The sequence below is a fragment of the Passer montanus genome, unplaced genomic scaffold (genome assembly GCF_014805655.1).
Source record: "Passer montanus isolate IOZ18808 unplaced genomic scaffold, ASM1480565v1 scaffold187, whole genome shotgun sequence".
NCBI lineage: Eukaryota > Metazoa > Chordata > Aves > Passeriformes > Passeridae > Passer > Passer montanus.
The window spans coordinates 270,985-296,352 of NW_024366159.1; the positions used below are offsets into that span (position 1 = coordinate 270,985).

Below are 25,368 nucleotides of genomic sequence, written 5' to 3' on the forward strand. Positions count from 1 at the left end.
GAACTAAATACATACAATTTATTTTTTTTTCCCTCAGGAATTTGGTACTTGACACATTAGGAAGAATAACAAGGAAAGAAATAGGAACATCCAAAGAAACACAATTAATTGTTCAGATGAATCCCTCAAGGAGCTGCAGGGCTGGCCAGGAGCAGCACTGGTGTCCTGCTAAGGAACACAGGGATGTTCCAAATCTCAGGAATGCCGGCTGTCTCATTTGGCTGCTGAAGCCAATTTTTCTTGTTTCCAAACAAATGAAGGTTGCAGGAGACCAAACACCTGGCATGGGCACAGCTTCCCCTGGCACAGCCCCTCTTGAGCCCTCGGGAGCCACAACGGGGTCGAACCCCAGCTCCGAGACCCCTCATTCCACTCCCACTTTGCCAGGTTTGGGGAGCACCTGCAGCCAGAGGGGAGCGGGGGACAGGGCCAGGCGAGGGGGACAGGGCAAAACCAGGGGGACAGGGCCAGGAGAGGGGGACAGGGCCAGGCGAGGGGGACAGAGCCAAACCAGGGGGACAGAACCAGGCAAGGGGGACAGAGCCAGGCCAGGGGGACAGAACCCAGCCAGGGGGACAGAGCCAAACCCGGGGCGTGTCCCGAGGGCCCTGGGGACAGGGCAAAACCAGGGGGACAGGGCCAGGCGAGGGGGACAGAACCAGGCAAGGGGGACAGGGCAAAACCAGGGGGACAGAACCCAGCCAGGGGGACAGAGCCAAACCCGGGGCGTGTCCCGAGGGCCCTGGGCGTGGCCGGGGGCGTGGCCGCGCGGTCGGGCCCGGGCCAATGGGGCCGGGGGCGTGGCCGGGGCGTGGCCGGAGCCGCTGCCCGTTGCTGCGGCGGGCGCGGAGGTGCAGTCGCCGCTCCGGCCGGGACAGGTGCGTTGGGACCCGTTGTTTCAGCTGCGACAGGTGCGGCGGGATCTCCCTCGTTCCGCCGGGACAGGTACGTGGGGCGGGCTGGGGCGGGAGCACGACGCACAGGTGCGGTAGGATCTGCCGGCCGGGCCGGGACAGGTGTGCCGGGAGCCGCCGGCTGGCCCGGGACAGGTGCGGTGGGACCTTCCCCTCCGGTTCGGCCGGGATAACAGTGCGGGCGGGGGTTCGGAGCCCCGGAGCCGCCCGGAGCCGGACCCGCGCGGGGCTCGGCTGGGCCCGGGTGAGTCCGGGCGGCGCGGGGCGGACCCGGGCCCCGCTCCGGTTATCCGGGCCCCGCTCCGGTTACCCGTGGCCGGCCCGCGGCGGGGGTCGGCGGCAGCGCGGGCCGGGGGCTCGAGGGGCCGCGCCCTCCGCTGCCCGCAGCCTCGGTTCGTGCCCCGGGCTCAGCGTGCTGCCCGCGGGTGCCCCGTCCCTGTGGCCGCCTGCAATGAATAGGCCACTTCCACCTTAGTTAGCCAGTTTTCCTTTCAGGAACTTTCCTCATAGGGGGATTTATAGTTTGCTGTTAAATTTGTGGGTAAAGTTATTAGAGGTAGGTTTGATGTGCTGTGCTGTGGCTCAATCACAGTCCCTCCCTAACATCTGGCACACCTCTGGCATCCCTGTCTCCCTCTCCTCTGGTCTCTGTGCCACCTTCCACAGAGCCTGCTTCCATTGCAGCAGGCAGAATATTCATAGTCTTGTTTAAATCTTAACACGTTTTCTGAACTTTCTCTAAATAAACTACTCAGAAAGAGTAGTAAAGAAAGCCCAGAGATACTTGAACATGCCAAAACTGTAAATGAATGAGAAAGTGCTAAGAATGTGGAATGGCATAAAAATGTGGGAGTACAAGTTTCAAGGCATGTCAGAGTTCTGTTTCATGTCATTTCTAGTGACTGAGATTCCACATAGGCTGCTTCTCTTTCCAGCTGAATGTCCCAGCAGCAGGTACTGACTTTATAGAGAGATTTTTGCCTAACAGGCCAGATTAACTCAGTGTACCTGTGGCTTTGATGGAGAATGGCAGGGAAACAGAAGAACTCAACAGGGAGAAGATGCAGCCCTGAGCAGGGCTGGTTGGGGATGCAGTGGGATGCTCAGGCATCCAAACCAGGGTTATTTTCTGAACAATTACGTTCAGTTTTGTTTCTCAGTGTTTTACTGAACTGTTCCTTCCGTGTGTCAATGAGCACCTGTTCCTTGTGCCAGGGGAGCTCTGATGAATGCCCCGCTCCTGTTTCCTGGGCACAGCTGACTCTGCTCTGTGAAAGGCCATTTAAACTGCAGCGGGGCCTCAGGTGAGCTCCCTTTGGCTCAAGATTAGTCATAAAACAAAGTTCAACCTGTGGCACGACACAGCTCATTCAGCACTGGTCTTTAACACAGTCAGAATTCTTTCTGTGGCATTTTCCAGCAGTAAATTACAGCTGTAATCTGTCTGTGTGCATTCTGAGTCTCTTGGGGATTGAGACTAGAGGCTACATTCTGCATCACAGAAATACTGGGTTTATTTGTGTATGCAGTATGACTTTTTAAAAGGGAGAAGGTGAAATGAGATCCTTTGTCTTTGTGGGTGGTGATTTGTGCTGCTGTCAAAGGCCACTTGAATGCAGAGCATTCTCATGCAGCCTGGATGGAGGTTTACAGGGGACTTGGTGATCCAGAAAGTGTTCAAAAAGGCAGGAATTTCAGAAAGTAACCCCAGTCTGGGTTTCTCTTGCTGGTTGGAAGGGGCTCTGTGTGCCTTTCAGAGGCTGGGGCTGCTCAGGCAGCCTGGAAAGGCAACATTGATAAGTGGTTTCAGTTGTTTCAACATTCCCACAAAACCATCATTACTTGTTTGCAGTGGTAGTTCAACCTGCACGTTTGAAAACACCACCAAAATCATTGTTCTGATAAAACCTGTCATATCATGGGGTGCTGTTCTCTCCAGGACACCAGAGGAATTATGGAATGTGAGAGAAAGGCCCATTCTTCCTGACTGCCTGTCCCAGTGCAGAGATGTGTTCACCTGCCCCTGTTCCAGACAGGGAACAGCCCTGGAGAGGCTTTTCTGTTCCCAGGGCTCCCATTGCAGCACTGGGAGCTGCCAGACTCTGCCTGTGCCCCTGAATTCTCCTGGGCTGAGGTGTTGCAGCATCCACATCTCTGTCATTTGTGAGCAGGTGCATTCTGTACCTGTGCGGGTTTCAGAAACCTCGTCTTTCCTCCCTTTGCTTGGCTGTTTGTGCCACCTTGTGTGAAGGTGTTTCTGTTTGTGTGGGACCAGTTGTCTGGCAGACCTGGACTCACACTGGATCCAGAGTTCCGTGACTGTGCAAATCCGTTAAAGGAATTAATGGAAAATACAAGGAAGAGCTCAGCCTGCCTGGAGCTGGCACTGCAGGGTCAGTTCACGCCCTTGCCACAGGCATTGTGTGACATGGGAGCAGGGATAAAGTAAAAGAGGAAAAAAGGAAAGGCGTTCCCTACAGGCTTTATTTTTGTCTTATCAGAGAACTCTTTAAATTAATCTCCCCTCCTTTCCTCCTCCACAAAAGAAAACTATGTAAAAAATAAATCTGATATAGTCTTGTTGGCTTCTGTGGTGAAAAGCTGAGCAAAATCTCTTTCCATTTCCAGGAGGCTGGGATGGTTTGAGCTGGTTTTTAGGTAATTAATACTTTTTAACTGATATTATGGTGACTGCTGCAACAGGAGGGGCACAGCTGCCTCCATGAACACGAGACTTGTTTGAGCTCACAGAGGAAACGCTGCTGCGCTGAGAGTGAACACAAGAGTGAATGAAAAATGTTTGTATAGTAATTACATCCTCTTAGTTTCGTAACTCAAACCCTCTTACATAAATGCCAGCACACTTGGTTTGAAACCGGAACAAGCGAGGGCACTTTGGGGCTTCCTGGACTCGTGTGTGTGTGTGTGTGTGACACAGGACTGGCACTCTGGCATCCTCTGGTCACAGCTCTGTGTCCACAGCTCCCCATTGTGCCTATGACTTTATCAGGGCACCATCTCAATGGCATCTGCACAGGAAATTATAACTTATCTGCTGCCTTTTTAAAGTCAGTTGATGGAGGAGTTCCTGAGGGGTTAGGACTGGTGGCACTGGGATGCTGGGAGCAAATCACTCATTGGAACTCCTTTTCTGCTCACAGTTCCTATTGCTGACACTGTTCCTTCCTCCTGAGCAGGGATTTGGGGAGATAAGATGGAGCCTTCCCCGTTCAATAGAAGGCAATGGACCTCCCAGTCTCTGAAAATCACTGCAAAAGAGCTTTCCCTGGTCAACAAGAACAAGTCCTCGGCCCTCGCGGAGAGGTTCTCCAAGTAAGTGCTGCGGGGCTGGGGAGCACAGCTGTGTGTGTAGGGGACAGCTGGCACCTTCAGCAGGGACTGCTGCTCGCACAGTTGCTGTGCCCTGCACAGACACCCCAACAATCCCACCCCGTGCCTCAGAGTGTTGTCCAAATGCTCCTGGAGCTCTGGCAGCCTTGGGACAGTGACCATTCCCTGAGGAGCCTTTTCAGTGCCTGACCACTCTCTGGGGAAGAACCTTTTCCTGATATCCAGCTTAAAGCTCTCCTCTCTTAGGTAGAAAAGGAATATTAAGCTTCCCTTTTCTCTGAGAGATGGATAAAAGGTTAAACTCAAACCATAAATATTGTATACCATGAGAAAGCTGTGTAGTAATAACCAATGCATTCCCTGGAAAAGCTTTTATTTCCTTAAGGAATTATATAGGCTTCAGCTGGGGTTTCCAATGAGATTTGGGGAAATTAATCTCTGAGGCTCTTGCTTTAATAGTGTAACAAAGTTTTGGAGTATTTGGATCTTGAGTGGGGCAAACTTTATGGAATCTGCAGGAGAGGAATAGTTACACATCCCCAGCTCCAGAGCTCCTCTGTGGAGCTCTGGCCCAGGGAGAAGCTGTTTGCTGTCACCACCTTAAGGTAATTTATTGACTCACTGAAGCTTGATTATAGAACCTGGTCATCTTGCTAAATGTTGATAATCCCTTGAAAAAGGCTTACTGGAAGTAATCCAAACTGCTATTCCTTAATCAAGTAGTGTCCCTCTACACAGGCAGGGTCAGTGCCTTGGAAAAACACAGTCCTGCTCTGCTCTCTGGCTTTGCCACCCTGATGCCCACAGGGAGGAGTGTGACATTTAAGTGCTCTTAATTAAATATTTGTATGTGAAAACATTTTTCTCCATCCCACATAATTGGATTTGTTAGGTCAGAGGTACAAAAGGCAACAGCAGAGATTTGAGAAGTGCCCCATGCTGGGCTGATGCTGGGCTGACTCTGAGCGAGGGCTGGAACTCCTCAGTCTGTTTCCAGGTGCTACTTGACTTTCATCTGTGTTCCTCTTTGATTCTTCTTCCAATATTTCCAGCCTGTAACACACTCACTGCTGTGTCAAAAGCAGAATTCCACAGATAAGGGAAAGAGAAACACCCTTTGCCCAAGCAGACGCTGGGCTCCTTCTCTCTGAAAGGCAGAACTCCTTTAAAATGGCAAAATTTGTCACTAATTTTCGTATTTCAAAGGCCAAGTGCAATCACCTTGTGCAGGAACCAGTGAGGACTGTGGAGGGACTGACAGCCAGAGGAGCGCAGATTGCTGGGAGTTCCCTGCAGCTCCTTAAAGGACTTTGATTCATGATCCAGGGTGGCTTATCTCCAGAGGGCTGTGATGGCTCAGCTGCCCAGGAGGCAAATGCTGAATGGGGGCAGTTCCCAGCCCACAGAGTGAAATCCTCTGGCACTTAGGGAGATTTTCGGCATGTGCCAAGCTGGAATTTGTTCTGGTTCAGCAGCTGCTATATAAAGAGCTGAATTATTCCTGCAAAGGGGCACGGCAGACAGCTGGGTGGCGGAAACAATACAGCTATTCCAAGGTAAACTGTCTCTGTTTGGGAATCGGAGTGCTTAGGGAATGAAAAGTGTTAATGGGTGTTATTATTGCAAACTGGATGACTGAAAATGTGTCTGTCACTTGGCTTTGTGTTATTTGCTGCTGTTTGTCCAGCCTCTAGTTTTAGTTGATCCAGGGGGTGGGGGAAGAAAAATCTCAGCTGTCCTCAGGAGCATTCAGTATTCTGGTTAAAACTTGGGTTTTGTTTGTTTTTCACTCTCCCAAAGGTATCAGAAAGCTGCTGAAGAAGCCACTGCTGAGAAGAAGAGAAGTGTAAGTGTTTTGTAGAAGTGTTTGTTTCCTTGGGAATGAGCACAGCCTGCAATCAGGATGGATCACCTGCACAAGTATTGCTATGACAGCTGATTATTGGAGTATCAAAATTGCTGCTGTGTGTCCTACAGAAAACCTGGCTTAGACATCAGCTTTGCTTTTGCTTCATGCCCCATGCTTTTTCCCAGTGTGGTGGAAAGGAAATGAAGTTTCTTGCCCAAAGCTGTGTTGAATCACCAATTCTCTCCTAAGCAAAAGGCAAAATGAGTTAACCACAAGCCAGGAATACCTAGCTCCTGTTCTTAGCTGGAGGCACTTGTGTGGTGCTTCTTCCTTTCTTAACTAAATTTAAAAGTGCTTAAAAGGAGCCTCCAAGCCTCCCTGAAATCCAACATGTGTCTTTGAGAGCTGTAGGATCTTCTCTGAGGGGACTTCCAGGGCTGCAAATGCCCCTGGATGAGGCAGCACCGAGATTTTTGGCTCTGTTACAGCCCCACATTCCCTCCTGTAACCTCCGTTGCACTCAGGTGTTCAGAGGTCAGGGGACCTTGGCTGACAAAGGCTGCAGGGCTTTGTCCTGGTCCTGGGGTAATTTGTGTTTTAAAGCACTGCCAGTAGTTTCAGGATCTGTAGGAATGTTGCTGCCTTGATTTCTCTTATGCTTGGGGAGCTGCTGTTTGGGATGTATGTGGGATAAAATAAGCATTCTAAAAATGACTTTTCAGTCTTAAATGTTCTTCAATGCTTGTGTCTGTCAATCTTCCTGTGATCAGGGAACAGGCACGTCTCAAGCAGGAGGGACTTGTGTTAGGAAGTGTGCTGAGATTCTGGAGGTGTTCCCACAGAAACCTGTCACACAATTCTCAATATTTCTGTTCCATGACAACACTTCCCTTACAATTTTAATACTTTCTTTTCAATACAGTCAGCAAACACTGATTTTTTTTTTTGAAGTGTAAGTGGATTCAAGTCAATTTGCAAAGCAGCGTTCAAAATGTGACCAGAAGAGTAATAGGGTGAGAGACTTAAATCCCAATATAGCCACTAATGCCAGTTAATTCCTGTAAGCCTGGCAGCCCTGCTCCACTTGCAATGAGTTTGGAGTGGTCTGCAGAAGGGAGAGACAGGAAACATGCAATGGTGGCAGGTATTGGGTTGGAATGGCTCAAACACAGGCTGGGCTGCTGCTCTGGGAGAGGGAACTGCTTGGAGCAGGAGTGGGCTGGGGAGCAGCTGGATGGGGGGTGATGCTGCTCCAGGGGTTCCTTGCGGGGGAGGCAGTGCCAGTAGCTCCTGTGTGTGTCCCCAGTGGTGCTTTCAGTGGGTTGAGTGAAACAGAACAAAAATCCCAGCAAGTTACTGGTTCTTTTTAAACTGGAGCAGAGGGATGTTTGTTGTGGGTGCTTGGCTTGAGCTTTGGCTGTGTGGTGTAAAATCCTGGGCAGGTCTCTGGGAACTGAAGTGTTGCTGTTATCTGAGAGCAGAAACTGGTAACTCCAAGGATTTAGTGGTTTCTGAGAGCTAATTTGTAGCTTTTGGAAAGCCTGGTAGGGTTGTCTTCTGAAGACACTGCAGCATTTGGCACACCAGCCACCTCCTGTGACCGCTTGTGCTCCTGTTTCCTTGTTCTGGGACTGGAGACCCTCCTTGTGTGGATTTGAGTCCCATTTCCTTCGTATGTGGATTCGGCTCTTTTGTGTGCCATTGAACTCCTGGGGTTTGACTCCCTTTTGCCTTATAAGGCCATTCCTGTTTGCTCACTTCCTGCCTTACTCCTGACTTTTCTCTTCTCCCCCCTCCTTCCTTCCCTATCCTGGATGCTTTCTCCATGTGGCACAGCTGTAACTATTCACAGCTGGCCGGGCGCGGGGATCGCTGCTGAGCTTCCTCCTGCATGGAAAGGAAGTGCTTGGGAGAGCTGCAATTAACTCCTTGTTCTTTGCAGAACACAGAAAACCTGCCCGCTCACTTTACGAGGGGGAATCTGAGCGTGCTGAAGAAGAAGTGGGAGAATCCGGCGCCGGGAGCGGACTCCGGCAGGGAAGCGGCGCGGAGCAGCTGCGCTGAGGTGAGGCCCAGGGCCGGCACCGGCCGCGCCCCTTCGCCATCCCCGGGGGCTGGAGCTGCCCCTGGCCGGCCGCAGTGTCCCGCTGCTGACAGCACCGAGCCCCACAGCCGCTCCCGGGAGGGTGGCAGCATGGAAAACTCTGCGAGAGAGCCCCGTGCAATGGAAAAGCCCGAAGGCAGCGAGAGGTCCGAGTCTCCGGGGAGGATCGAGAAGTACAACGTGCCCCTGACCAAGCTCAAGATGATGTTCGAGAAGGGCGAAGCCCCGCAGCCCAAGGTAAGGATTCTGTCCCTCCCAATCCCGGAGAAACTAAAGCTGCTGCCTCCGCGGCATCGGGAAAATCCCGGGAGGGAGTGGCTCCAGCTATTGACTCTGCAAATATTGTGCTCATTGTTGTAGTGAAAACAGAACACCGTGCTGTTAGTAACTTACTCGAGCCACGCAAGTATGTGCGTGGTGCTCGGAGTTGTGGCAGCTCGGGATTGCTCGCTGGAGTAAAGAGAATTTGCTTTTCATAGGCTTCAGTGGAAGAGGGGAAAATAAGTATGGAATTTATTAAGTTTTGTAAAGTAAGTAGGGATTGTTTGTGTCTCGTGTGAGGGTTACAATGAGGCATGTAAATGTGACTTCTATAAAAGGCATAGGTAGGTATTTATGTGGTTTTTAATATATGAAAAGTAAGAGAGTTTGAGCTCAGCAATCAGGACTGCTGCAGTCGAGGTGAAGCCCTAAGAAGTGAGAATTTTTGATATCTGTATCAGTATGAGTCACACAAACTCACACACACACATAGTGAAATACTCCCATCCTTCCCTCATCTTTGTGTCTTACAAAACGTTTCTTATCGAAAAAAAAAATCTCACTGAAGGAAAACGAAGCCGAGATGGCCAGAGCAGCTCCTGCCCTCACTAGTTTTGACTTGCAAATGCTCAGGGCTCGCATTTTTCTTCCAACTGCTCATGAAATCTGATCCCGCATGTGGACTGCAGCCGGCGTGTCCCGGGGGGAATTGCTTAACTCCAAAATGAGTTGCATATGTTGGGGACTTGCAACACAGTCCCGAGGCCTCGATGCTGCTGGATTTTCCAGTTTTCTCATAGTTTCCTCTCCTCCTGGCTTTGTTTTACTGAGAATGGTTCTCTTGAAGTATTGACTGAAACAAACGCATTTTGGATAAAAGTTGTTTCAATATGTAACAGTTTAGGGCTCAGAGGAGCAACTCGGTGTTGAAGGGGATTTTGGGTCTGTGTGAAGTAATTTCACAACTTGAATTTTTGTAGTCTTTGTCATGGTATGAGAGCTGCCCATGACAGACCTTCCCTGAACTCTTGCTGTAGGATTAATCACTCAGAATTCCCCAGGAATTCTGCAGATGGGCTTCGAGTAACTTTATCTCAGCCTGGGGAGTAAATTGTTTTGGAGCTGAGTGAATCTGAAACTGATAGTTTGTCAAGTTTAGCAATTCAAACACTGTTGAAAACCAACTAGACCCAGTAAACACCATCCATGAGGCACAAAAGTGGTCAGGTTCAGTCCAAAATCTCTATTCCAAGTTAATCTGTTACAGTAGAAAGGAAAATGAGTGTTCTGAAGTTCAGATGTCGGGGAGAGGAGCATGTTTGGAATTCCATTGCTCCTTCTGGGAATTGGTCTGTGATGGGAGGATTGGGTGGGTGCAGAGAAGGGAGCTGGGTGCTGTGGGGACCCAGGTGTGGCTCAGTGAGGTGGGAGCCACCACTGCAGCTCTGCAGTTGCCTCTCCCATTTATTTCCTGTGCTTTTTCCTGAGCGAGGCTTCATGGAACTGTTTTGGTGGAAAATTCCTTTCTGTCATTGAGTCCAACTGTAAATTCAGCTGAGAGATGGCAGCTTTCCTTGGACTTTACTGAAGACTTGATGTGTTGGTGCTGTCAGAGCTTTGCTGGCAAAACCTGTGTGTGAACTAAGCAGCAGCACGGCTGGAGGCTCGTGGCAGTGCTGATAAATCAACTTCCATGGCTGCTGGGCAGGTCTGGGGCAGGATCCAGGGCAGAGCCTGGATTTCCTGATTCCACCTCCCACTCTAAACAAACCTACTCTCATTTTCAGGATTATAAGTAAAATCTCATCATTTGTTCATTTATTCACTCAGATCTTGCTCTGTCTTTGCAATAGATAGGAGGCAGATCTTTCATTGTATTTTCAAGGAAACAAACTGCTCTAATCCCATTAGGGGCAGGCACGGCAGCCTGGATTGGTTCAGCACTGAGCAAAGACTGGAACTGATAAAAGACCTGATGTTCAAAGGATTCCTCCTGTAAGTGATAGTGAAAGCACAGCCGGGGGGAGGAGGATCAGATCTGCAACATTTCTGAGACAGTTGTCTCAGGGCTGGTTTGTGTTTTTCCTTTAAGGCAAAACCTGGCCGTGGTGTGTAGGTGACCTCGTGGCAGGGTCATGTCTCACACAGGTTGTTTGCAGTGAAATAGGTGTAACTTTGATTTGGTTTTTACCCAACTCTGTGCCCCAGGTGAAGCTTTACCTGTGCTCACTGTGCTTCTGCACTTGCCCAAGTCTGAGAACTTGGGGCTTTCCACACACGAGGAATATTTTGTATCCCTTCCAAAGCAGGAGAAGGTGTGCTCTGGGAATTGTGGCCCAGCCACAGAGTGACAAACCCCTAAGGGGCTTCCTCCATGTGAGAGGAGTTACCTTCCATGAGCCATCATCCTGCTGATTCCCTGCAGTCTGTCAGTCTGTCAGTTGTAATGTGGAAAGTCTCTCATCTTCTCTGTTAAACATTTCTTTTCCTTTCGCTCTTTTTTCCCCCCCCAAGATAAACTGCGTCAGTTGTAATGTGGAAAGTCCCTCATCTTCTCTGTTAAACATTTCTTTTCCTTTCGCTCTTTTTTCCCCCCCCAAGATAAAACTGTTGATTTAAAACCTACACATATTTGTAGAATATCTGTAGATCTACTGAATATTTGTAGTTTTACTGAACTATGCCTGGTCTCTAAAGCTTTTGCATTCTGGTTGTTGGGATTTTTACTGTGCTCTGCAGCTCACCCACAGAAAAGCTCCTCAGGCCCTGCAGATGTGAGGTGGCAAAGGGCAGGAGGAGGAGCTGGCAGGGCTCTGCAGTGGTGCCACTGGGACACTTTATCTGCTTCTGCTGATTGAACTTTTCCTGATGGTCCCTTGGACCCCAAATTTCTGAGCTGCAAGAACCCCAGACTCGTGGGCTCGGGGTGATGTTAAAAGGGACATTGAATAATCATCTAAGAATAGTTTTTATGGAATGAGGGACCTGCAAGTCTTTACAAGTGTGCAGGTCAGTGCAAGACTTGTCAGAGCTAAAGCTTTTTTCCAGTAAGAAAAGTTACCAAAGTCTTAAACCACAGAAATAGAAACTATTTCCCGTGCTAATGGAAAATGAGGTTTTCCAGCTGCATTTTCCTTTCCTGGTGAAGTTGCTGTTGTATGGAAAGCAGCCTGATTTTTCGCAGTGATTATCTTACACTGCAGTTCTGCAGAAATAAAACTTTGGAATTTCCTTCAGTTTGGTGACCAGCAAATAAGAAAGTCTTTGGAACTGAGGGGGAATGTGTGGTTGGAGCATCTTGCCAAACCTGCCTTTTTCTCTACATTAGCCTCAATCTGAATTTCCAGCTGTGATTTAACTCTTCCTAGAGAGAAAACAAAGGTCCAGCACCTTCTAGGATTTTATAGGCTGACTTTCAGCTGTGAATACATCCCACCTTGATGGAGTCCAGTTTAACTGTGCTCAACAATTTTTATCAAAGCTGCAGAAATTTCTTTTTGTGCTTTCTTTTGTTGAGATTTAGACACTGGAGAGTTGGTCTCAACAAATAAGAATAAAATCTGATTGAAGCAGCCAGAGCATCTGTGTGGTGCCACCAGGACACCCTGTCCAGCTCTGCAGCAGAGAGTGATTATCCTGGAGATCTGAGAATATTTATCTCTTACACTCCTGCTTAAGCTTCAGCCTTATCAGATCTAATTAGGGAATTATTTGGTACTGAATGCATGAACTATCCAAATCAAAACAAATAACTCTAGATAACTTTTATTACAATACTATTAATTCCTTTTTCTGTGGCTGAAAATGAATGCAGATTTTGGATAAGTGGCTCCTTGCATCCTTTTTCTGATTTAAATCTTCATGCATTGACCATGACTGTTGGCTTCAACAGAAATTGCATGAAATGCAAATATCTAGACTGAAGTTTTGTATATGCAGTGGGAATGACCTAAAAATCTGATCTTTGTGGTCCTTTTAAACCAAGAGAACTTCCAAAGGGCACCGACTGACCTCTTCAAGTGTTTCCCAGGTGACAGAGGGTCAGCTACTCTGTGATCAAACTTTATATTGCTTAAATAAGATGTTACCTGCTAGACTTGTTTATTCCAGTAAAGCAGCTTTGCTAGTGACACCTGTGCCTCTTAAGGGATTACCCAGAGCAATCCCTGTGTGTCCAGGCAGCTGATGGGAGGGTCTGTCCCCAGCAGGGCCCCCGGGAGCCGCGGAGAGCGACCGTGGGCAGGAGGATCTCGGAGAACAGCCTCTCCTTGGAGGAGTGTGACACTGCCCAGGGAGAGAGGAGCCACAGCACAGCAGGTCAGGAAACCTCAGCGCTGCTTTGGGGGGGTTGCTTTGGGTCTTGTTTAGCAGATAAATCTACTTTATACAAGACAAGAGAAATTTCCCTGGAGGTGTCCAAGGAGCAGCTGGATGTGGTGCTCTGCTCTGGGTGACAGGGTGGGATCACTCAGAGGTTGGACTTGCTGGTCTTGGAGGGCTTTTCCAGTCTTAAGGATTCTATGAAATAACTTTTGCCTTTCCAAAATGGAAGGAAGTCCATCAGCATCCCATTTAATTAGCGAAGCCTTGCTGGGAGTTTTAAACCATTCCACTCTTAAGCATGGGAAAGCAAGGCATAGGGAATAACCAACAAGTTGAGGAACACAGCCCATTCTTTCCTGTGGCTCAATCCTAGAACTAGTTTTAATAGTCAAGGTGTTTAAGAAGCAGTGAACAGACAGTCAGTGTTCCTTCAGCCTCCTTGCTTCAGTCCTCATCCCTCCTATCCTGGCCAGACACAGGGAGCTACTGTGAGCTTTGATTTAAACAAAACTGTATTTTTATCTGTTTGGAGACCTTTTTCTAGCAAACAATTTGCAATCTTCTGGTGTTTCCACCAATGGCTGGCACAGCTGCAGCTGTTCCTTTGGGTCTCACTCCTTAGTGATGCACATTGTGTCCTCGCTGGCATGATCCTGGAGAGAAGGGCAATGTGTTTATTCTCCCCAAAAAGTATCTTAGTGAGTGTTCTGAGAGTTATCTCTTATTCATGTTTGGGTTTTTTTTTACCAGGGTATCTTGCAGAGAGCAGTCCAGGACTGAGCCCAGACAAGGCAGAGACCAGGAAGACCCTGGACATGCCCCGTTTATCAGAGACATCAATAAAGGACAGGCTGGCCAAGTACCAGGCAGCTGTGTCCAAGCAGGGCAGCTCCTCAGGCATCACTCCCATGGTAAGTCTTGGTTTGTGTGCAAGTGAATTTTTGTCCTAGCCTGAGACTGGAAAGGAGATCTTATGGAAACCAGGCTGCTTGAGGGTAATGCCATTCTTTTTGGAAAATAACTCTGTGCCCATAGGAGTAATTTCTGATGAAGGGTTGCCTTTACATACTTCAGGAAGAAATAAGTATACTTGCATCTTCCTGGAATAATGTTGAAAATTTTCCAAATAATTAATTGCTGGCACCCTGAGGTCCTTCTGAAGGATACTTGACATTCTTTTTCTTTCTGACTGTCTGTAGTTCTTATGTTTGTTGTTTTTGTTTAAAAAAGAAAACTCAACTCAATTCCATGTTGTCCAGCAGCTCTAAGCTGTGGGAAACTGAGGCACAGTGAGATGAAGTGACTTTGTGTCACACAGTGCACAGAACCTGGATCTCTTGGCCTGCAGCTTTGGGAACTCCAGTCAGTTTTCCTCACTTTTTACCTCCCTTCAGGATTTCTCACCACTCTGAATCCAATTAGACTCTTGCAGTGAATGAACCTCTGCCTGTTTTGCAAATATTTGACCAGGAGCTGAACAATTAATGAAGTGTTACAGCTGAGGAGGTTTCAGGAATCTCAGCTTTTGTTAAAAACTGCTTGGGTATATTTGCTGGAAGTTTCCAATACTTTTGCTGAAGGATGGGAACTTGTATTGCTCAAGTATTGCTTTTATTAACCAGAGTAATAGATTTGAAGAGGAAAGGCCTTTTGAAGTTGGGAAGCTTGGAAATGAGAGCCTGAAGTGCTGGTTCTCCCTCAGAGGAGAGCCAAGGGCCTCTTCTGAGCTCAAATGATTCCTGAATTTCATCTGCACTTGGGTCAGATTCCCCAGCTGTGGGAGAGGGTCAGTAAAACCTTCCCTGCATGAATGGAAAGTCCTTGCAGCCACTGCAACAAATCTGATTAACCTAATTGCCCATTTCTGCCTCCTGTGCCTTGCCTGGTCTCATTTCCTGATGCCTTTTCCAGTTTGGGGCTCAGAGTGGTGGCTGAGTAACTAAATTCTGTCCTGATTTCTCCAAAGGCTCCTGTGTGCAGCCTCCCAGTGCTCTTGGTTTTGTGTCAGTCCAGCCTGATGCTCTCAGGGTGCCCCATTTGGGCACAATCTCTTCCCAATTTGACCTGGCATGAGGATGAGGGCAGTGAGATGGAGCAGACAGGGGTTCCTGATGCCAGTGTTTGCAGTGCCACTGTTCCAGCAGCAGCCCTACCCTTGGGATCTTCTCCTTCCCTGCTGGCAAAGCAGACAGGGCTTTTTTTTGCTGTGGAAATGTGATGTTTGTGCTGCCCTTCTCACACCTGGGCTACAAAGGAAAGCCAGAATCTCTTTGGAACAACTATTTTAGGGCATTGTGGCGTAATAAGGCCTGGATTAAACCTGATGGACACTTAGTTCAAGTAGGGATGAGGGACAATCAGTTCTGTGTGTTGGAAGGGGAGGGAAAGGTGCTGGACAGCAGACAGAGAGATCTAAGCATTCCAATTCCAACATTTGGTATGAACCTCTTGGATGTGGTTGGTTTTGTGGAGATTTGTTTCCCAGTGCAGGAAGATGCTGCTGCTGGCATGTGGCTCTTCCCCTTTCATGTCACAGAGAAGGTGCCTTGTGAAAAGCACGAGGCTTCCAATGATCTTGTGTCCTGGGGCAATGGAAGAAACACGAGGTTTCACTGGATTTTATTGGGTTTAAAGTCTGACAGATCCTTCTGTGAAAGTCTTCAGTCAGTCTATCAAGAACAAAAATCTCAGGAAAACAGAGTCAGGGTTTTGACTAGAATTGAAGCAAATGTGGGATTTGCTTTTGTGTCATATTGTATTTAGCAATTACACTGTACTTTAGGCAGTGCTTGTCTGGAAATACTTGTCATTCCAAGTGAAAAGTTAACATTTCTCAAAAAGGAAGATGTGGATTGAGCAGGGAATACTTAGGAGTTGATTTTAAACAGGAATTTGGAAGAAAAGGGCTGCTCAGGAAAACACTGCCATTACCTCCTTAGAGCACAGTAAAATCCTACAGCCCAATCCTGTTCCCTCATTAGAACATGTCACTTAACAAGGGTCTGTACATTCTTATGGCCCTTCCTTCAGTTATCACTCCACGTACTAGGAAAACAGTTTTTAAAACATTTAAAGAAAACCAGGAAACAAGTATTTTCTTAGGGGAAAAGAACCTGTCACCTTTCCAGTGCTTTGTCCTATAGAGTGAGATTCAAGCCAGTGAGAGTGAACTCAAGAATTACAAATCTGGGCAGAAGGAGAATATGGCACCAGTTGAGGACTCCAGTTCCTGTCAGGATGGGGAGAAGGTAAGATGTCTGTGCTGGTGGAGATCAAGGGCTTCATTTTAAGTGGAACTGGCTGTGGAAGCACAGCTGATACACTGGTTCCATGTTCCACATGCCATCTGGGAATTGAACGTGAGCAGCTGATGCAGATTAGTTACATACTGCAAAATTCCTGGTTAAGTTGTTCTTTTTAGATTGTCTCTGAGTTATAAGTGTCTGTGGAGGAGAATGTCTATAGATGAGTTTTTTGGAAGAGTTTTTCTGTCTTGGTAGGCTGTTTTATGGTGGATTTTTTATAAACAAAAAAATCCACACCAATTAAAAAAACCCCATGAGCAGTTTTGTATGACCCAAGTCAAAGGAGTTTGTCACTGTTTCTTCTGCATTTAGTGGTTAAATTTTAGGGTAACTGAGAATGGCAGTTTGGGTTTGTTCCTGGTTTTGAGCTCCAGCTATAAATTGAGACTCTGTAAAATGGACTCGAGCATTTGTTCCCTGAACTGGGGACAGCAGACGGGATAAAAGTAGCTGAATAATAATTGGGGTACTGTGTATTCCACCCAGGCTGAACACGTGGCAGCTTAATGCCAGGAGGGCTTTTAGAGCCTTTCAGCCTTCCTTGGGCAAGGGGCCAAATCTTTGCTTTCAGCTGTTCCTCAGAGACAGCTGAGCAGCTTCGTGTCTGACTGGTCAGGGCTGCTTCCTGCTCCAAGGTGAGTTAATTAAAAGAGCACCTGTTAAATCAGAATATCTAACTGTTGTGAATGGAAGATTTGAATAAAACGTCTTGTATTCAGCTCTAATTGCAGAGTTACTTGTTGAGGTGTCCAGGTGCAATGAGAACCTGAATGGAGCATTGTTTGGGAGCCAGGACGTGGTGAACTTGGAAATGAGCCTAATTAAAATGCTTGTCGTTAGTGTCAGAAATGGGAATCCTCTGGCAAAAAGGAAACAAAAGACACTTCACTCTGTCATTTCTCACACTGCACCCGTGGCACATTCAGTAGCCAGACGTGAGTGACTTCAGCAGCCTCAGAACACGTTCATGCTCTGCCCAGGACACTGGGCTACAGTTCTGGTTTCAGCACACCAGAGAATGTTAATACATGTAGCTTGCCTCCTCATTACCTCCTTAATTTACAAATTTCAGTTGCTTGCAATGGACTTTTCAATCATTGAGGTGAATTAGTGATGATTTGCAGTTAATCTTGTTACAGTACTTTAGTTCCTCAGTGTAGCTACTTAAAACTATTTGATTTAATAGCAATAGTGCCAAGTTTAATAAAGAGTTCTACATCAAGAGCTTTATCTGCAGCAGGTTTTGTTCATGGTGGCATTTCATGAACTAAACAATGCTACGATTCTGTTTAGTATTTGAATTCAGGTCTTCTTTTTCATTTTGGTGTGGGTTTTTTTTGTTGTTGTTGTGGGTTTTTTTTTGGTTTTTTTTGTTTTTTTTTTTCCCAAGAGCACAGTCTCTGCTGAATGTCAGAGATTGGTTAAATGTTGGACTGAGCCATGAGAGTTCCAGTAAATGTGCTGCTTGGGGTCAAAGGATTTGTAAGTGAGAGAACCTTGGAGGAACCTCAGCAAATCAACCAAGATTTCTGAGGGTTAATAAAGGTGTACAAGGAAACAGAGATCTGATGTTTGTACGTGTGAAACCTGTGAAGGTGTCTGCTGTGTAGCAAGGACTCTCTTGACATTCAGCTGGACCCTTTTGTGCCTCACAAACAACTCCTTTCCTGAGCCACTCAGGTTTCTCCCTGTCTCCATACTCAAACTGCCTGGTGCCTTCCTGGGGCCATGACTGTTCAGATCTCAGAAGGTCAGAGGTTCTCATTTCTCATTTTCTCTTGCAGGTTTCTGTAGGTGAGAACAGCTTGTCTTTGCACTCTGGTCTGCTGGAGGATGGCCATGGTGAGCCCTGTCAAATGATTAATTAATAAAAACTGTCTTGTACTAAAAATCTATCCTGTGCCTAACACAGACTTTACAAGAATTTCTTTCATGTTTAGAAGTTCATTTGCAGCTGTAATTTTAAGACATTTATAACTCCTTTTGCCCTGATTTAACACTTTTAAGTGTAGCTCCCTCACCATTTAACTGGAACTGAGATGCTGGGTCTGGTGAGCATAAGCTGCCAGAGCAGCCATAAGTTTAAAGCCATTTTAATTGCCTTTTCTCCCTCCTCTGCTCCCTCAGCTGGACAGTCAGAGAGCGAGGCAGAAGCTCAGAAACCTGGCAGCCCAAAGCAGCAGAACCTTGGTGCTAAAGCAGCTGGGCAGACGGAGGGCTCCCCGCCAAAAGCCGTGAAGGTAACGCAGCTCTTCAGTCTCACAGCCTGGGGAAGCTTAAACTGATGGCCCTGTTTCATACTGAAAAGCCTAAATACTGAAAAGCCAGACCTTAAGCTGAAAAGCCAGACCTTAAGCATAAAGGTCTGGCAGTAACTGGATCGATACCTGCTCCCTATCAGAGTGTGATTGTGAGGGCACTTTAATTCGGGGTGGAAAAGCACCTCAAAGCAGTCAGATTTTTTCCAGAGACTGGGTGGGAGTTACTTGTCTCTGTTACACCCCTGTGACAGAAGCTGCTTCTCTTCAGTGTGGCAGAGGGGCTTGAGCAGGGGATCTGGGCTTGTCTGTGCTCCTGCAGATGGGCCCTGAGGTCCAGAGCCTTTAGCAAGCTGGGACTTGGCTTTGCTCCTCTTCCAGCTGTTCCCAAGGTAACTGCAACTGGTAGTAACTTGATAGGGAGGGCACTGTGGTGCCTGACTCCATAAAAATCAGGTTTGGCTTTCTGAATAATGAGTCTTTGATGTTACAGTTTCCTTAGGGAGCAATAAAGCAGATGGAGAACTTTGGTTCAGGGATGTATTTGCTAATCTGATTAGACAACAAATGGCAGCACTGGACATTTTGGTCAGGCTGTACTTGCTCATCACATGTGCTGTCTGGGGTTGGGATGCTGATTCCCTAGGCTGCCACACACTTCCTGCCTCACTCCTGAGGAAACAACTGGGCTTTTGTTGTTTCCCCCGTCTTTGGGAGGAAGAGCCCTGGGCTCAGAGACTGGGGAGATCTGGCTTCCCAGTATGCAAGGGAGAAATGCCAGTATGGGAAATTTGAGCTGCCAGTGAGAGCTGTGTGATCCTAGTCTGTGACACAAAAGCTGCATGTGCTGGTGCTCTCTTGATATTATCAAAACCATTTTAGCCTTTTGCCCAGTTACTGCTTTAGATGCTGCACTGTGTGAGATAGAAGCTTCTGTTTATTCATGCAAGGTTCCTATTTGTCTCTTCCAGCTTCTGTCTCCTGTTCTTGGTTCCTAACCTCTCCTCCTGCCTTCTGCTTCCTTCCTAATGTGAGCTCAACTCTCAGCTTTCTCTCGAGTCCTTTTTATCATTATTGGGCCTCATCTTCCTCCTGTAGTTCCTATTTGTAGTATCCTGGAAAGGAATTTCTGTCTCTTCACAGCCCAAAACGCCTCTCCACAGACATAGGGCTCATGGTGTGCAAGTAAGTCCCTCTCCTTGGATGGGGATGTGATTGCAGAAGCACGTGCCAGCACTGTTGTGTCACCAATTGTGTAAAACCAATGTCCTCGTGCAAAAGTGAGCTTTCAGGGAGAAAATGTTCTGATGGGCAAGCAAATTGTTGCTGCCTTGCTCCATGTGGCAAACATGGGTGATTAGATTTTTGTTTGCATTAGTAAATCTCATTTTTTTGAGATTTCATTTAGTGACTCAAGATGCAGAGTTTTGGTAGCACCTAGAAACTGTGGATTCTTTTTCAAAAGGAAATCTAAATTTTGTTAGCGAAGCTGTTATCATCAGAACTTTAATCTACTGTAACTGCAAGCAATGCCTGGAAACCCTGAAATACATATTAAAATGGAATTCAATTGGCAGCAAACTTTATGGTTGTGACAAAGTGACTTGAGCTGGCTCCATCTTCAGCAATCTGCCCTTACATGCTGGAACTTTCATTCCTAACCATTGTTTCTAGACTGTTATAAATAAATTTCTGTGATTGTGTCTTCCTGTGACCTTCCTGCTTTTTCTTTAGCCATCAGATTTTTCCGTAAGGCTTTTTGTAAGTTTGTAGCAGGTAATTCTTTGCCAAGGAAAAGCTACACTTATGTCTGTGCAGACCCTGGAGTGGAGGCTGGGCTGCTAAATCACTTGTAATCAACATGCAGCCTCAAAATGCCAATGCTGTGTTATTTAATTTATCCTGTAAAGTGTCCTCCCCTTTGGCCAGTGTTAATAGATTTCAGGAAGTAAATGGCATCCACTGACCTTTTCTCATGGATAATGTTCTTGCTTCCTTGATGCTGTCTGAAATCAAACCTGTGATCGTTGCTGCACAGCAGTGACACTCCTCAGTGCTCAAGTTTATCCTTGCACTAAACCCTCAGGAAATTCAGTAAGCACATAAGAATTTTAGCTGTTTAACCTCAAAGCTCTGCTCACTTTGAATCTTGAGCAAGTTTGGGGAGCTGTGAGTCCTGAAACATGAGTGGGGTTTCTTTGGGATACAGCTGGAATTGTTTACAAGTGAAGCCAGGAGTGTTTCCTGCTGTTGTATTGGTACTGAGACTATTTCCTCCTCTTTGAGAGAAAAGTGGAACATTTCAAACCATTGGGCAGCCAGTTTCCCTCCTTTCCTCTCCCACCCTGTACCTTTTGAGGCTATTTCAACTCTTCTGGTGGACAGTGTCCTTGACCGTGGCAGGCAATTGGAACTAGATGATCTTCAAGGTCCTTTCCAACCCAAACCATTTCAAGATTCTCTTTCTCTGCACAATTTTTATTATTTTGGTAAGTCTCACGCTGATTGTAATCAACTGGAATGCTTCATCATTCTCCTACCAATAAAAACAGGTTGCAGGAAAGGATGAGACAGCTTTGGGGAACAGGCTCAGTTTTAGTACTCTCATTGTTCTTTCCCAGTGATGGCTCAGCTGTGGGAGTCACTGGGGTGAAATCTTGGTTCCCTGTCAAGCCAAGTAATCCCATGGGCCGGCTGTAGCTTCTTACTGCCCACCAGACCCTGCTGCACCATAATTAGAGAAAGTGAACTCTGCAGTTCTTGAAAGTTCAGGAAGCGGTGCATGAACCCACGCCAAGTCCCCAGCAGTTGATGTGTTTTCCAGTTAACAAACTTTCTCTTCCCCCTGTAGAAATTCCAGTTGCCAATGAAGGAAACCTGTGTTGGGTGTCAGAAGACTGTGTACCCCATGGAAAGGCTCTTTGCCAACCAGCAGGTGTTTCACATCAGCTGCTTCCGCTGTTCCTACTGCAACAGCAAACTCAGGTATGTGCACTGCTCCCTTGGCTGCCCCCTGGGAAAGAAATTTTCCTGTCACAGCTGAGGAAGGTGCTGCTCAGGCCTAGCTGATCTGGAAGTCACCATAATGCAGTGATTTATGTAGGAGAGGTAACACAGGCCTACTTCTGCCAGTGCCTGGTGCACTTGATGCCATTCTTAAACTCTTAATGTAATTTTATGTGGGGAAAAAATAGACTGTCCAGCTTTGTAAAGAGTTCCTAGAAAGAGCCATACAAACCCTGAGGGCTGTAAGCTTATTTTTCTGAACATGTGGAAGACTGAAATTGAATCTCTTCTGTAACACACAACTGAGGAGCCACTGGTGTTGGTGGCCCTGAGCTCTAATGTTTGACCTGTGTTTCCTGAACAGCCTCGGGACGTACGCGTCTCTGCGTGGGAACATCTACTGCAAGCCTCACTTCAATCAGCTCTTCAAGTCCAAAGGCAATTATGATGAGGGCTTTGGACACAAGCAGCATAAGGAATTGTGGGCAGGTAAAACTGAATGTGAAGAATCCCCGGAGAAAACCATCCATGGTGTGAATTCACCAGACACTCCACAAAGCCCGGGAGTAGAGGATGCCCCGATTGCAAAGGTGGGAGTTCTGGCAGCAAGTATGGAAGCAAAAGCTTCAGCTGTGCCTGAAAGGGAAGAAAGACCAGCAGAAACAAAAAAGCTCAGGATTGCCTGGCCACCTCCATCTGACCAAAGTATCCAAGGAAGTGCCTTAGATGAGGGCATCAAAGTACTCAAACCCAAGTGGCCTCCAGAAGAAGAGATTTCCAAGCCTGATATGCAGGAGGATGTGGATCTGGATCTCAAAAAGTTAAGAAGATCTTCCTCGCTGAAGGAGCGAAGTCGCCCCTTTACAGTTGCAGCCTCATTTAGAACAGTATCTGTTAAAGGCCATAAAACAGAGAATTCACCATCTCCCTCTAAGGAAGAGAGAGATACATTGAAAAGGAGTGAGGAACTGGAGAGAGAGGTTGTCATAGAGAAAAAGCAAAAGGAAAAGAAGGTTGAGCATAGGAACATCCAGAATGCTGGGGAGAAAAATGTGGAGGAAGAAGGGGAATTGTCTGGTATCAAAACAGCAGAGCAGAACATTGTAGAGAATGGCCAGATGAATGCAGACACAGATGAGGAAGAGCACACTACAGAGGAGCCAGAAATTCCAAAGGAAGAACTCCTTGAACCAAATTCTCCTAAACATTCCAGCTTAGCCAATGTTGTGTCCGCTAAGGAATCATCTCCAAACCAGAATCGCAAATCCCAAGACGTTGGTTTTTGGGAGGGTGAAGACATGGAAGATCTATCTGTGGAAGAACAGATCAAAAGGAATCGCTACTATGAAGATGATGATGATGATGAATAAATTGGCCTTTTACTAGAAAACTTGCTGCAAGGTGCTAGGCCTTTTGAATTGGATATTTTTAGCTTTAACAAACAGCTCTCCTGGATGAAGTGATGCTGCACTGCACATCAGCATTAAGGGAATCTACCTACAAATTATCTCAGCTAGAGAACTCTGGAAGCCTGCAAATTCTTCAGGTGCATGGAACAAGTGTCTGGCTGTGGGACGGCTTCAGCAGGTAGTGTCTGTCCCCAGCATGAGAACAGAGCTGTTCTGTCTCATCCCTTTGAGCTTCAATAGGTATTTCACTAACCACTTCTGGAATTCCACTGTACTTGCTGGGCTGGTGTGGGACAGGGCTCTGGAACACACCACCCGTACCACTCCAAGTGCTACTGCAGTGCTTAGGGACCAACTTCAAAGGGACTTTCTGGCCTGCTTTAAAACGGTCACTTAATGCACTTTAATACATGGAAAGGGCACAACTGGGCTTTTTTTAATAATAAAAGCATTTTTGTGTGTGGTGTCCAACAACTAAAGCATCCTAAACTGAGTGCAATGTGAATTTCTGTCTCAAACCTGCCTGTGATCGGTTGAGGAGTCCCTGCACAACTGGAATGGTGCCCGTTGCTGGATCATGTGTATTTCAGTGCTATCCCAGGAGCTGTGCTGGCTGCCAGGTCTCTGCAAAAGACAAGTGAACACTTTGGAGCAGCCTGCAGGGCATTACTTCTGCATTTCACATGCATTTGAAGTGGAGTTTTTTGTTTGTTTTGTTGTCATTTCTTTTTTTACCTGGAGTTCTTCATCATAATTTTAAACTGCAGATAAGATTTTTAAGGCCTTTTGACAACTCTGAAATCCTACTTTTATCAAGCTGCCATAAATATTTTCCTTACAGCTGTGAAATTGTGCTGCATTGCAAAAATCTCTGGAATCAGTGACACTTTCCAATTGCCAGTGTTGAAGATCAGAACATTTTTAAACTTGACTTCATTTATTTTACAAATAATAAAATCTTGAATGGGGGGAGGAGGAGGCCCCTTTTTTTATTATTAGCTTTTATTTGTACTGTATTCTCAAGAGAATTAGATCTTAACGATTCTTGAGGTGTAAAATATTCTGCTTTCTTAACAGTTCTGCTAATGACAAAACCTTCAATAAAGTTTGGGTCATTTCCATTATAACTGAAGTCTGGATTCATCTTGTTTCACAAAGAGGCACTATTTAAAGAGTCCTCGAATTGTCATGGAATGGTTTGGGTCAGAGGGGACCTTAAACCTCATCACATTCCACCTCCTGCCATGGCAGGGACACCTCCCACTATCCCAGGCTGCTCCAAGCCCCAACCTCTCCTTGGGCACTTCCAGGGATGAGGCATCCTCTGGGAAATCCATTCCAATGACCTACCACCCTTACAGGGAAGAATTCCTTCCCAAAATCCCCTCTGGCAGTTGAAAGCCCCTTGTCCTGGCACTCCAGGTCTCTCTCCATCTTTCCTGCAGCTCCTTTCAGGGACTGAAAGGCCACAATGATGTCACCCCAAATTGTGTCTTTTCCAGGCTGAGCAATCCCAGTTGTCCCAGCCTTTCCTCACAGCAGAGCTGCTCCATCCCTCTGATCCTCCTGGTGCCTCCCCTGGACTCTCTCCTGCAGCTCCATGTCGTCCCTGTGCTGGGCCCTGGGGCTGGGGGCAGCTCTGCAGGTGGGGTCTCACCTGAGCAGGGCAGAGGGGCAGCCCCCTTCCCCTGCTGGGGGCTCAGCCCAGGCTCAGGGACTTCCTGGGGCATGTCCAGCACCTCAAACCCTCCCCAGGGCTGCTCTCCATCTGTCAAAATGGAGGGAAGAGATGGGCGAGCTCCCGGTGCTCCCCCTGGAAGGCAGCCCGGGCTGGCTCTGGTGCCCCACTAGGTGACACTGTGTGTCCGTGGTTTGCTGCTCGACTCAAACGAGCAGCTTCTGCTCTCACATTGAACAGGGATTAGAACACGACTGGCAAAAGGAATAAGGACATGCAGGGAATTTTCACTCCCATTTCTGGCTCCAGGTGGCTCTCAAGGGCAGCTGAGGACAAGTGAGGGTTTTTCCCCCTTCCTATCAGCTGCTTTTAATTTAAATTATTGTCACTTGAGCCTGTGAGGGGTTTGGTTGGGAGAGAGTGGGATAAGAGCCAGAAGCAATGCAGTGAACATTCTGCAGCAGTACGAGGAAATGCTTATGTGTGTGACATGGATATTGGGAAGAAGGAAAAGCCTCCTTCCTAGCTGGAAGGTGTTAGCAGTTTCACAACCTACTGCTCATTTTCCTTTTTTTTTTTTTAAATGGAGAAGTAAGGCTTGCTTTGTACAGAGGAAAAACTAAAAAACCTGATGTGCAAACCCAAGCTGCTTTCTGTCACCTCTCTCTGCTCCTAACAAAATCCATTTAGTATCATATTTCCTCTAATTGCTAAGCAACCAGAGATCTCTCTGACTGGAAATTGTGCTATTTGAAAAGGGAGGGAAGATCATTTGTCGTGGACTTGGATTTATGGAATATGCCAACTGCTCGTTTCTAAGGAAACGCAATTGAATTTTACTGTGTCTTCCCGGTTACGTGATACTGAAGCAATACTGGCTGCACTTAGCAGAGACTTTAATCAGAAAATC

At 47.0% G+C, this 25,368-nt stretch overlaps 1 protein-coding gene across 4 annotated transcripts; it reads left to right on the plus strand.

Moving 5' to 3' along the window:
• The first annotated feature begins 820 nt into the window (after positions 1-820).
• On the plus strand, positions 821-23,907 carry LIMA1 (LIM domain and actin binding 1). Of its 4 annotated transcripts, none has more exons than XM_039705879.1 (11): positions 821-945; positions 4,112-4,247; positions 6,066-6,111; positions 8,057-8,455; positions 12,685-12,796; positions 13,553-13,713; positions 15,946-16,050; positions 17,892-17,949; positions 18,235-18,347; positions 21,217-21,350; positions 21,736-23,907. In XM_039705879.1, the coding sequence occupies exons 2-11, from the start codon at positions 4,129-4,131 to the stop codon at positions 22,739-22,741; spliced, it is 2,253 nt and encodes a 750-aa protein (XP_039561813.1). In that variant the 5' UTR covers positions 821-945; positions 4,112-4,128; the 3' UTR covers positions 22,742-23,907. The 4 variants fall into 4 exon arrangements, with proteins under 4 accessions (XP_039561813.1, XP_039561814.1, XP_039561815.1 ...); XM_039705880.1 differs by having other exon boundaries at positions 12,688-12,796; XM_039705881.1 differs by lacking the exon at positions 15,946-16,050.
• Positions 23,908-25,368: the final 1,461 nt, after the last annotated feature.